The following is a 13,116-nucleotide window of genomic DNA, read 5'->3' on the forward strand; positions in this document are numbered from 1 at the left end:
TGCAAAGCTAACTGTCCACCACTTAGTTAGCTTACTTGTCCACCTCGAGATTTAGCAATTTACTAAACACAAGTGTGGAAATTGATATAGAATAACTCAAAGGATATGTTCCCACTGAATTAAAACACACGCCTCACACAGAGACGTTGCTCTGCAACACAGGGTGCTCGAGTAAGTTTGCATTTCAAATTGATTCAATCGGTGTCTACAAATGTGTGCTAACGTTAGCTAAATTAGCAAACAAAGATAGCGTTTGTTTAACGTAACGGGGCTACCGGCTACACGAAAGACAGGCACGGATTGATGCAAATACACAGTTTGTTAGACAGACTGGTGGCCTAACGTTTAATATGTTTGTTAAGATAACTTGGCTCATTGAAGGCTATGGTTGCGCTGCTAATGTTAGCTGTGTGCATTAGCCTCACTGCTAGCCGGCTAATTCGATGCTAACTACCATCACAAATCCCAATCTGAAAGATTGTATTGTCATATACACAGCTACAGTGTAGTTATGCAATGGAAGTCTTGGGTCACTGGTTCCTCAAACAATGCACTTTACATATATACAAGACAAAAAACAAAGTACCATCACAACTGGCTGTGATATAATATTGATGTGACTAGCTTGCATTAGCTGTTTATATATGCATGTTTGCTAATATCTTCTTCTTTGCAGGCAGCAATGTCAGGGATTAAAAGGAAAATAGAAGACAATGACCCAGATTATGATGACATTTCGCTGTTCCAAAACAGTAAGAGAAACAAAGCAGTTGAACATAATGGTAAGTTCATGATCTGAACCCTATCACAGTACATGTTGTGACAGCTTACAAGTTACTGTACTTATTGATCCCGGCTCTTGAATTTGTGTTACTCCTTCAGCCCGAGAAGCAGCGGTACAGAAGATTGAAACCATCATCAGAGAGCAGTTTTCTTTAGAGATGAAGAACAAAGAGCATGAGATAGATGTGATAAGCCAGGTATCTGAATGACTGGAAAAGTATCTTTTATTATTTTCATTATACTATAATTTACTTGTTTGTATCAGTGATGAGGACTCACAGTTTAAAGAAGAGCATTTTGGTTATTTGCTTTTCACTATGTTGCAGCGACTCAATGAAGCCAGGAGGATGATGGACAAGCTAAGGGCATGCATAGTGGCCAATTACTATGCCAGCGCTGGAATAATAAAGCACCCAGAGGTAAGTTAAGATATGTTCATATATTGACAGCTGCTCTAAGCCAGTGGTATAGAACAGTGGCAGCAACCACCATTTCTTCTGTGTCCTAGCATGCTTCTAAGAGTGACCCTGCCATGCTGAACCATCCAGCCATCCGCCGGTTCCTAGAGTCCCCATCCCGGTCCTCTTCCCCTCTCAATCAGGGCTCTGAGACTCAGTCTCTGGCCCAGTCAGAGTCCGAGTCCCTCTCACATCAAGGAGAGGGAGCTGAGAGGGAAGGAGAGGGAGCATGGAGAGAGGACGGCAGCAGGCAGGACCGCAGACCAGGGCGCAATACCGGCAAGGTGAGTTCAACCGACCAAGCAGACCGTGTTATTGGTTATGTGATAAAGAGACAAAATTGTAACAGCATTAATCTAGCATTTTTATTATCTTTCCTAAATCCTTAATGTTCTCCATTTTTTGTTGTAGGACACATTTGGTGTGCCATTGTCTTCAGGAGCAGAGCAGAGGGTTACATACCACCCTACCGGAAATGAAGCCTCAAGACTGTATGCAAAAAAGACAATTGTTGTGGGGAATGTTTCCAGGTATGTAACTAAACTAAGCAAACGTTTGACTCACTTAGTTTCTCAGGAAGTTGTCAAACTGTTTATATGATGAAAAGACACATTGATAAATCCTTCAACTCTAACCTTTGTTTCTTTAATAAGGTAATAGTTTTCAGATCATAAATGGAGAAACATGTACCTACTGATCACAATTATGTGTTTAAAGTTTATATACTAATATCACTTAAAATACAAAAGTAGACAGAAGCAACAAAAAAACTGTTCTGGATGCTCACATTTGTAAACTAGTCAATTCCAGGTTGAATGCAAGATCCTCTCGGAGTCAAACGGGTCAACCATAAAAAAAAGAAAGCCGAGTCAAAGATAACGCTAAAATGGCCTTTTTTTCTGTAGTCAGCAAAGTGGTTTGTCTTAGCCTTTTTGGAGGGATGTGTAAAGTAAAACCTATAAATAATTTAAAAGGCATACATTGACTTAAGATTTTAGCAGGTAGTTATCTTTGACAACAACAAATGTACAACCTATAACTGTTTTTGTAAATGGGTGACGGAAAAAATGGAAAATCACAGGAAGCAACTCTGCATGGTGGTGGGAATGGTGGTAGGAACCTATTTTTACATAAAATTGACCAGACTACAGGTGAACTGTGCACTAGAGGGGTTGTTATTTCAAATGAGTAATTGCCCCTGTATAATTGGCATGTATCGTTTAAAGCCTAGTCTATTTGTTGAATTTGAATCTGTTACAGTGAATAGTTAAGTTAGAAAAATGTAACCTGTTAAAGACAGTTAATAACAAATAAATGCGCTTGAATTTACCTCTAATGTCAACTTATTAATCATTTAATGTATTTCATTCCCTGGCAGGTTCTATTTGGATCCGCTTCGATTCCACAATTAATTGATTGTTGTCTTTCACTCTCAGGTACATTCCCCCAGATAAGCGGGAAGAAAATGACCAGTCGACCCACAAGTGGATGGTGTACGTCAGAGGCTCCAGGAGGGAACCCAGCATCGACCACTTTGTAAAGAAAGTCTGGTTCTTCTTGCATCCCAGCTACAAACCCAACGACCTAGTGGAAGTCAGGTTTGTGTGTGTTTGTTTTTCCGCATATTTGAGACAAAGTGAGTAAGCACTCCTCAGTCATGTGCACATTTTCTGATAAAGGCAGGGCTCCTCTGTTGTTAAACAAATTAGCACTTGGGTGCTGTTTCATGTGGTTGCCAAAAGACAATTTAAGTCAGAGAGATAGGAACAAAGTTTCTCTAAATAAGATTCACGTGTTTTGTGTCCCACAGAGACAGTATTATTTTAGGTTTGTAGTTTTCCTCATCTCTTTTGGCGAACTAAGAAAGGAAACTCTTCTGAATAATAGCACCTTGATGCAACATTTAATTAAATACAGGAGTGCATAAACAGTCAACTGTTGTTCATTCACAGTGTGTGACTCAGACTCAGTAGTAAACAGACTGTGGTTTGAATCCTTTGATAAACAGCGTCCCCTTGTGGAAATGTAATGAAGTAGCCAGGTTAGTCCCTGTCAATCCTAGCGGAAGTAAAACATAATGTTTGTGTATTTGAGTGATATTTACTCCAGCTAAATATTGCCAGCGGTTAGTATTTATGCAAACTCAGAAAATAAATAATCATGCAGATTATACACACATCATTAGGTGGTGTCGATTACGTTATTTAGCATACCATGAGTCAGACTAGAAGTCAACACTGAGATGACTCAGAATGGTCACACCTACACAATTTAGTAAGAACAACATGCGTGTTAAGGTGTATACTTTAGCCCAAAGCACTTTGGTGTGTAGATTGTTGTGGCACGCACAGTTCATTTAGGAGTCATCTAGAAAAACGGAATTTCCCCTCAGGGATTAATAAAGGTGATCTGAGTCTTCATCTTAAAGGAACAGAAGAACAGCTTTTTTTTGGTTAAGCTATCTCATTTAAGTATTCATCCTCTAAAAGTGGCAAAGGATTTAAGTTTGCCTGTGGCTTTTGAAATAATGGTCTCTTTCATCAGTCAGCAATCCTCACCCTGAGCCGTAGCCTCCTGGCTGTTTCAGCTGACAAGGCAATCACGTTGCCGTGGCAGCCGCTCATAAACCCCCCCTGACTGACTCAAGTCTTCATTTACACTGAACCCCACACAGGCCCTGTGCCTTCTGCTGACTCTATACTGTGTACATGAAGGGATGAATCAAAGTAAAAAAAAAAGCATTCCCCATAGTGTATTCTTGAATAGACACAACAATATGCATGCACATACACATGCCCTTGTTAATGCAGGCAGTCAGATCAGAGTCTGTTCGGGGATGAAAACCTCAAGCTTCAAAGGAGAGAAGATGAGAGACCTTCAAGGCATTGATTTTAAGAGATTATTAAGAGTCAGAAACCATGATGGGAGCTTGTTTTTAGTTTTTGTTCTCATTGGGCTGAATCCTTCACATTTCTTTTCCCTTCCAAAGTTGAATTTTTACAACTTTACAACTGTGTTCTCAGTGAGGCTCCCTTTCATTTAACACGTCGCGGCTGGGGGGAGTTTCCTGTGAGGATCCAGATCCACTTCAATGACCCGCGCAACAAACGTATCGACATCATCCACCAGCTAAAGGTCAGACCACATCAGGAACCACATCGCTTTTTCAGGCTGAGACACAGTATTAATGCACATGCAGTTTCAACTGAGATACTTCCCTGGTTGATTATTAGTGACCAATGTTTAATCAAGGTGGCCTTCTTGACCTGTTTTATTAGTGCTGACTCAGAACATGGAACTTGGCATGAACTTGTATGATATGTTTTATGGGACGTACAACTTTGGGATTCTTAGTCTTTGATTGACGTCATTATAATCAGCAAGCATCCTCATTGTATTGTACTTTACAGCTATAAATGGAGATTAAAACTCCATTAATCAAGTATCTACCTCTACTTTACACTTTAACTCCATAAAAGTTTGTACTTCCAACAATCTTTTTCTATTTCCTGCAGCTGGACAGAACATACACTGGGCTGCAGACACTCGGAGCAGAGACTGTAAGTTATTCATATTTACTCTGTTCCCTGCAGTGACTTCTTTTCTCTGAGCTTCCCTCTGACAGTGAGCTATATTTATTCCAGGTGGTTGATGTGGAGCTCCATAGGAACTCTCTTGGGGAGGACTTCATCCCTCAGCCCTCTTCCTCCAAGGTGACTCACAGAGCAGCCAGCCCCCCAATGGGCGCCTCCCTGCCCCAGAGTTATGGACGCTCCAGTTCTCCAGTCCCACACGATCCCAGTGTGGATAAAGGTACGCACACAGAAACATTGAAGAAAAGTGAAGGGGCCCTTTTGACTTCTTGACCCCTAGTAACACTGGGGAGCAATATTTCACAAGTGTGTCCCATTTTGTTTTTGTCTCACATGAAGACCCACATAGACAAGCAGTCCTGATGCTGCTTTGAAGCTGCTTTGTTGTGGTACAAAAAGAAACATACCTACGGTGGCCCTGAAGTGCAAGACACCACAGCATTTCAGGAAAACGCGCAGCATTTCATTTCAAACCTTTATTTATCCAGGTTGTATCCCATTGAGATCATTGATCTCTTTTTCAAGGGAGACCTGCTCAAGTAGGTTCCACATGAAACATTAAAAACATAAACAGAACAACAAAAGGACATCATACAGCATCATTACAGGGATTACAGTTTACATAACTATCCACATGCACAGGTACCAACAGCTTCCGATTGCGTAGCATCCAACCGAGCTTTAAAAACATTTAGTGGCACCAGATTGCTCAGTTTCCATTTTAATTGCAGACTATTCCAAGACAGTGGAGCTGCGCATCTAAATGCTATCTTCCCTAAGACAGTCCTAGCAGTTGGCACATTTAATAAAACCACAGCATGCGATCTCAGGCAGTAGCCACTTACAATTCGCCGTGAGATCAGGGAGCAGATGTAGGATGGAAGTTTCCCTAACATGGCTTTGTATATAAAAATGTACCAGTGACTGAGCCTCAGAAAACACTACAGCATTTCAGAAAACACAACAGCATTTCAGAAAACACAACAGCATTTCAGAAAGCACCAGTACAAAAACACATGTACAAACCATAGACTGTCTATGTCATGGCGAATACAGTCGCTGCTTTATTTATGTCTGTATGACGTTGTTGTGAGTGTGGACGGAGCAGCTACAGGTTAGTTTAGCCTGATGGATCCGATTCCATTCAGAAAACACGCATTTTAAAAGCTTTTCCCCTGCCGTCTTGTCTGCAGACTTGTCAAAGCATTAATTCATGGTTTTTACTAACCGGTATCAGTATGTAGTTACTTCGGCATCACTTTGAAACGTGTATTACAATTAAATCACGGTCAAATATGTTCATTTTGTTGTAGTTGGTATCTCCCATAGGATTTACATGGAGATACGCCCCGCCCCCTCTCCAGCGCGTCTTGTTTGAATGACAGGAGCAAACACAGCTGACAGCCGCGGTGAAACTCGAGCGATTAGAGCGATGCGAATATTGGGTAGTCTACCATAGTATTTACATGGAGATAAGCCCCTTAAAAACCATGAATTAATAAAGCATTAATTCATGTTTTTTTCGCATCGCTCTAATCGCTCGAGTTTCACCGCGGCTGTCTGTGTTTACTCCTGTCATTCAAACAAGACGTGCTGGAGAGGGGGCGGATTGATCAGGCTAAACTAACCTGTAGCTGCTCCGTCCACACTCACAACAGCGTCATACAGACATAAATAAAGCAGCGACTGTATTCGCCATGACATAGACAGTCTGTGGTTTGTATATGTTTAACTTTTGTCTAGTTTCTCAACAGATATGAGGAGCTGTGAGCTCTGAGTGTGTGCTAACAGCTAACGGTTGATTGGGACATGTTGCGCTGTCGGGTGGTGACCAATCACGAAGCGTCATTTCTTGACTGGCAGCAAAAACAACCAATCACAGCAGTGCTTCTCTGGCTGGCTCTGTCCAATCACAAACATGAAGTGTTCTCCTAAAGGAATACCCTTTCCGTCCAATGTGAAATGCTGTGGTGTTTTCTGAAATGCTGTTGTGTTTTGTGAAATGCTGTGGTGTTTTGTGAAATGCTGTGGTGTTTTGTGAAATGCTGTTGTGTTTTGTGAAATGCTGTGGTGTCTTGCACTTCAGGGCCACCGTAGGTATGTTTCTTTTTGTACCACAACAAAGCAGCTTCAAAGCAGCATCTGAGGCCTGTACTACGAAGCTGGTTCAACCTAACCTGGATATGTTTGAGTTAGCCGGTTGGCCCAATCTAAAACATACGCGCTCTCGCTAAACGGTCCTACGACGCTGGTTATCAAGTGGATCGCTCAAGCCAGCCGTGTCCTATCTAGTTAGGTGCGCGTTCACATGAAAGGGGTGGTATTTGGAGCATTCGACCAATCTCAAACACGGACAAGCGTACTGACAGCGCAGCGTCATACTTCCTGAATGAAAAGTGAACTTTAATATTAGTCAAATATGAAGAAGTTAAACTTTAAACATCCATGACTTAAACACTTTATCCAGGATAAAAGCCACATAGCTGCACCTGCAAGGTGAATACAGCTGGTAAAAGAAAAAGTGTTTGAATGCGTACATTAACAGGTTTATGAAATCACTGCTCCGTCCAAGACACGATCTGACTTTAATTACATTTGACTCGAGTGTTTCGTCAACTTAATGTGTTGCTTAAAATAATACTTCTGCATACAGTATGTGACACTGTGAGTGTTGCACGGCCAGATACGGCTCAAGAAGCTGACTCAGATAAGGAAATATATGATACATTATGATGTGATATGATATGAATGATAATGTGACACATCGACGTCTGCACTCACAGTGCAGCGGACTGTACTTAATGTTACTCTGATCCGGTTACTTATGTTGTGGCAGATATTTAAGTAAGCTTTCTTAACGCTAATATTATAATAGTCAGATTGCTCTGAAGATAGGAGGGGATATTCTATTAATTTTCACGTTCACACAGTCAGTTGATTTTTGCCGGCCGTCTTTCCTGCAACGGCAGTTTTTCTGTATTTCCTCTATCCTGTAATATGACTTGATCGCTTTAAACTCCGCACACGGAGCTCTGATTGGTCAGCAGGCGGTGCTTTCACTGAGTTGATCTCTTAACCTGCAACCTAACCTCCTCCCGAGGAGGTTAGCCACTCAGCATAAGTTACCATGGAGATCTAGCCTGCTAAAAAGAGAACCAGCGTCGTAGGACCGGAAAGCCCGAGTTTTCCCTGAAGTCAGCCGGCTAAGCGAAAATCCGGCTTCGTAGTACAGGCCTCTGGACTGCTTGTCTTGCACTTCAGGGCCACCGTACATACCTTTGCAAAAGTAAAGGCATTAAGAACATGACTGCTGGCTAGCAGATCTAGATTCAAGCAATGCTGGATTTTAAATCGGCTTTGCGAATGTTTTACGAGCAATATCTTTAATGCATTATTGAACATGTTTGTTAAGCCTCAAGGATACACACAAATCGATTTGGTGAGAAACTGAATGTGAACATAACAAATGTTATCTACAAACTCCACAGACTAACTTTATCATCTCCATCTGCCTGTTGGTGGGTATTGGACTGTTGTAGACACTCTCTACACCCACTCTCTACAGGTTGCATATCTTAACTCCAGTTGTGATTGAAATGGACTATACATTTAAAAAAAAAACTCTCTTCTAGGTTTCATCAAAGCGGAGATGGGCAGGTCTGCAGGCGGCCATAGCTCCGGCCTCACCGCTGGTGAACGCACCCCAACCCGACCCAAAGTTGCAGACAGGATCACTCTGGGTACCCATGGCAACTCTGCCTTCCAGCCCATCACTGCCAGCTGTAAGATTGTCCCTCAAGGACAGACGCCAAGCCCTGCTGAGTCTCCGGGGAAATCGTTCCAACCAATCACCATGAGCTGTAAAATAGTTTCAGGTAAATGTCTCCACCCAGTGGCCATATGACAAAGTTAATTAAGATATTTGTACAGCCTAACATGTCGCATAACAACCTAATTTCAGTTTTTATGCTGGGAAAATACCAATACCATCAGGAAACGCTCTTGATATTAGGCTTTGTTAACCATATTCACACGACTGATCCGTCTCATGTATTTCGCACAATTTGCTCCTGGCATTGATGCTTATTCTTCACTCGGTGGATTTATTTAAAATGAGACTCTTCTCATGAGTTCCACTAGTTCCACATTTGCTGTTCAATCTGTATCCTTAAATCTAAACCAGTTTAAATTTAACAAAATGAATTGGGTCAACGTCCAGCAGTGACGCAAGGATCCTCACCAGTGGCACACATGTCACCAAGAGGAAATGAATAGGCATCATTTCCATGTTCATTTGATTTGTTATTAACATCCCAATATTCATCTCATAGCCTGTGAACTCTCTCCCCCACAGGTTCTCCCATCTCCACCCCGAGCCACTCCCCACTGCCTCGCACCCCCACCACCTCCACCCCTGTCCACAGCAAGCAGGGCTCTTCATCAGTCCTCAATAACCCTTACATCATTGTTGACAAGCCCGGCCAGGTGATCGGCATGGCTTCCTCATCTGCCGCCTCCACAGGTACACACCTCCCACTCGCTGCCGCTTGAAATCGGAAGTGGAACTGCAGCGAAATAGTGGAGCGGTGTCTGAGCCGCCCACACAGGATATCAAAATGTACTTTAGAGCAGAACACATGAAGAACAATACCCTCATGGCTCTCCCTTACTCTTTGTCTGTTTCTCTCTCTATTTCTTTATTTCTTGCTTGTCCTCTTTCCCCCGTTGTACTTTCTTCTTAAAGCTCTTTATGTTTTCTCTCTCCTGTTTTTTTTTATGTCTTTCTCTTTTTCTGTGTCTCTCTCTCTCTTGTTCTCGTTTTGCACTCAAACTATGACGTGCGGTGAGCCAGCAGGAGGGTTGCTGGATGAGAGGTTACCATGGCGACTGGGCTGATGGGTTTCATGGCCAGATTTTAAGGATGAGACCCATCGCTCACGTCAAGTTCAGTATTTGTTTGTGTATATGTATTTCCGCATAAACAAGATGCAAAGTGCAATTAACTGCAATTTGTCCGATGAGTGCCATTGCGCACTATATTCATGTTTCACCCCATTACGGAGTCATCTTACATCCTCAAGGCTTTTGCATTTACTTCCTCTCATCAGAAACTCCGTTCATATGCTACTTAGAAGCTCTTAACCCCAGATTGCTCACTCTTTCCCGCCCACTCAGCCAATCCCACTCCTCCTCCACAAATGCACAGTGCCAATAAGAAATGTTTTATCAAGCTGGATGATGTGGGTGTTGTGGCTGATTCACCAATCCTGGGAGAAAACAGATTTAATGCCGTAGGTATGACACACAACTTGGCTGGTCGGTTTCAACACCCCCGCTGAGTAACCCTGACAGGGAACTGTCACCTCGCCACACGAGGGCCTTGATATCTGTGGAAAGGATGGCAGGAACTGCAGTGAACCATCACCTGTACACTCATCTCCTCCATGACTTATTCTGTGTGTTAATGTGTTCTGCAGGAAGCCCCTCTGCCAAACAGTCTGTGGCCCAAGGCGCTCGCTCTCCAGCCCCCAAACTTCACTCCGGCACCTTCCTCTCATCAGGGGTGAAGGTGAGTTGGTCAATGATGTCACGCTTTAACAAGATCTGAGCTAAAACGTCTCTGTTCCAAAAAATGTGCCGGTCTGTCCCTGTGGTATCTGTTTCTTTAACAAAGCAGGGAGGTATTAATAGTAGGACAGAGCTATCTTCGGCAGATGTGAGTGCCTTGGCAAGCTATTTAAATGGGACATCACTCTAAAGATAGGAGGGGGTGTGGGGAGCTTTGCATGGAGAATTGCCTGGTTCTGTTTCACTCGCTGTCAATACCCCGCTGTAAAATCCTCCCACTCCCACATGCTCATTATCCCGTCACAACCTTTAAAGAATTAAATATAATTTCACTTAAAAATTCAGTTTGATCACAGTGATTGCTCAGAAATTACATTCCTCTCTGTCATAGGCTCCTGCTGTGGTACTAAAGGCCAGGGCAGATGGGAACAGATGGAGAATAAAGAGAATACAAAAAAATGTTCTTGATGAATAAATGATGATGCTGATTTTCAAAAATATGTTTTAGGAAACATATCTCCTCACTGCTCTGCGTCTGTTGCCTTTAGGAAAAGAATAAGGGGGTCGTGATTTTACAAATGGTTTCATTAATCACTAAATGATCCTTTTTTGTTAGATAACAGCTACTACATCTATAACTTGTTTTGGTTTTAGGGCTGTTTTATTCCTTTGCTTCATGTTCACTCACTGTTTTTGCAGGTTATTATTAAGCAGGAGCCAGGGGAAGTTTCGACACAGCAGCAGCAGATGGTTTCCACAGTAACCAGCCAGCAGCAGCCTGCCGCTACAGCAGCACACCAGTTTGTCGCAGTGAAGGGAGGTCACATGATCTCCATGTCGGCCCAGAAACAGACAGGAGGGACCACGGGGACCACAACTGGCAAGGTCGGACCCTTGCATATACGCACACACGATCACATTTCAATCATTTCTATATTAATAGTGATATGCAACAGTAACATTTTCTTCGAAACTTTTCTTTTGTTTCTAGATGTTAGGCATCCCAGTTAGCTCTACGCTCCAGTCTGCAGTCAAACAGGTAGCTATCAGCAGTGGACAAATTCTGGTCGCCAAGGGCAACCCTTCTGTATCCAAGGTGATGGGTGGGAAGCAGGTTTTGGCTCAGGGCGTCGCTAAAGCCATCGTCAGCGGAGCCAGTGGCCTCTCTGGACAGCAGGCGGCTGCCAAGGCGACCGGGGGGTCAAGTGGCAAGAGTGGAGGTCAGAGTTCACACACACACAGAGCAGGTCCATGAAATAGTCATTAATAATAACAGGGTTCTTACGGTCATTAAAAACCTGGAAAAGTCATGGAAATTCAAAATGCTAATTCCAGGCCCTGGAAAAGTTATGGAAAACAATATTTTTCCCAAAGTTTTGGAAAAGTCATGGAAATGTAACTAAAGTTGCATCAAATATAATTTATATTTGATCTAATCGCCGAAATAGTAATACGATAATGATAATAAATACTGTATCGTATAGTAATAAAACGTAAAATGGCATTTAACTGACGAGGTATTTTGTTGGTGAGAGAGTTTAGTTGCTTTAGCCTGTAGAAGCTAGTAAGCCTATTTGATTTGTTTTAGATAGGCACAACATGTTTCATATGCAGACCTTATTTTCCTGTTCCATGTTAAAATAAACCATTTTCAGTGGTACCGCTGAGAAAGAGTAATTTCTTTGGTCATGGAAAATTAGGTAAAGGTCATGGAAAAGTCATTGAAAATCATTGGTGAAAAAGTGTATGAACCCTGTAATAAGTAATACATCTCTATCTGACTGAATAGATTGCTCTTTAGATAAAGAAATAAAACAAGTCTGATAATGGCTTTTGCTTTTCAGACGTTGGTCTTAAGAAGCAAAATTAATGTACAATTATCATAACAATAAAAAGAAAATGGCATATACACATTTAATTAAGTTTTAAATGAAGTCACTATTGCGTAGCGAATTATAATTACAATTTTTGGGGGGATTTTATGAAAATGACCTTGTTACGTGGCATACACAACTAAATAAAATAAAAAATATGATGAAATAACAAACAAAAAGTCAAATTTGAAAGACTAAAAAAAGAAAGAATTATGAGGTGAAATGATTTGTTACTCAAGGCTACTGCGCCTGTAGTAAACATACACTTTGACTTGGACAGAAGTCACATTTATGTTTAGCCAAAGACATTTTATTCATATTTTTATATGTGCAATATTGTTTTATTTTTCTCTGCTGTCTTTAGTGATGGCTACTCTTCAGCTGCCAGCCAACAACCTGGCTAATCTGGCCAACCTGCCTCCAGGCACCAAGCTCTACCTGACCACCAACAGTAAGAACCCGTCGGGGAAGGGGAAGCTGCTCCTCATCCCACAGGGAGCCATCCTGCGAGCCTCCAGCGCAGGTGAGACATGCTATAATGACCCTTGAAATGCAGACATTGGCTAAAGAACTCTGTTAATAGTTATTTACCAACGCCCTCTGCTGCTGCTTAATTCTAGTTTTCAGTCACTTACTTATTAACACACTCCTGTCCAGCTCTTGGGAGTTGTTCAGGACCAGGGAAATATTCTCTTTCACTTTTAGTAGAATGTCTACCTCCTCCACCTCCACTTTAAAAAGTTGGGGCTTAGGTTATATAGTAAGGAATTTCTAAGTGAGTTAAGAAAGCCTGAACATAGTTGCTATTTCAGCTGATGCTTTGCACAACTCATTACTTAT

At 42.0% G+C, this 13,116-nt stretch overlaps 1 protein-coding gene across 3 annotated transcripts in view; it reads left to right on the forward strand.

Moving 5' to 3' along the window:
- The window catches only part of yeats2 (YEATS domain containing 2), a 26,363-nt gene continuing 13,247 nt past the window's right edge, over positions 1 to 13,116 (forward strand). For all 3 annotated transcript variants that reach the window (XM_034137920.1, XM_034137921.1, XM_034137922.1), the window contains exons 1-16: positions 1 to 171; positions 677 to 782; positions 883 to 980; positions 1,110 to 1,202; positions 1,292 to 1,525; positions 1,653 to 1,771; positions 2,678 to 2,839; positions 4,265 to 4,376; positions 4,757 to 4,801; positions 4,886 to 5,054; positions 8,467 to 8,709; positions 9,189 to 9,356; positions 10,312 to 10,403; positions 11,102 to 11,287; positions 11,394 to 11,622; positions 12,641 to 12,799. In XM_034137920.1, the coding sequence (XP_033993811.1) occupies positions 683 to 782; positions 883 to 980; positions 1,110 to 1,202; positions 1,292 to 1,525; positions 1,653 to 1,771; positions 2,678 to 2,839; positions 4,265 to 4,376; positions 4,757 to 4,801; positions 4,886 to 5,054; positions 8,467 to 8,709; positions 9,189 to 9,356; positions 10,312 to 10,403; positions 11,102 to 11,287; positions 11,394 to 11,622; positions 12,641 to 12,799 (2,209 nt within the window). In that variant the 5' untranslated portion in view covers positions 1 to 171; positions 677 to 682. The remainder of the gene's footprint in view (positions 172 to 676; positions 783 to 882; positions 981 to 1,109; positions 1,203 to 1,291; positions 1,526 to 1,652; positions 1,772 to 2,677; positions 2,840 to 4,264; positions 4,377 to 4,756; positions 4,802 to 4,885; positions 5,055 to 8,466; positions 8,710 to 9,188; positions 9,357 to 10,311; positions 10,404 to 11,101; positions 11,288 to 11,393; positions 11,623 to 12,640; positions 12,800 to 13,116) is intronic.

This window comes from Trematomus bernacchii, unplaced genomic scaffold (assembly GCF_902827165.1).
Source record: "Trematomus bernacchii unplaced genomic scaffold, fTreBer1.1, whole genome shotgun sequence".
In the NCBI taxonomy this organism is placed as follows: domain Eukaryota; kingdom Metazoa; phylum Chordata; class Actinopteri; order Perciformes; family Nototheniidae; genus Trematomus; species Trematomus bernacchii.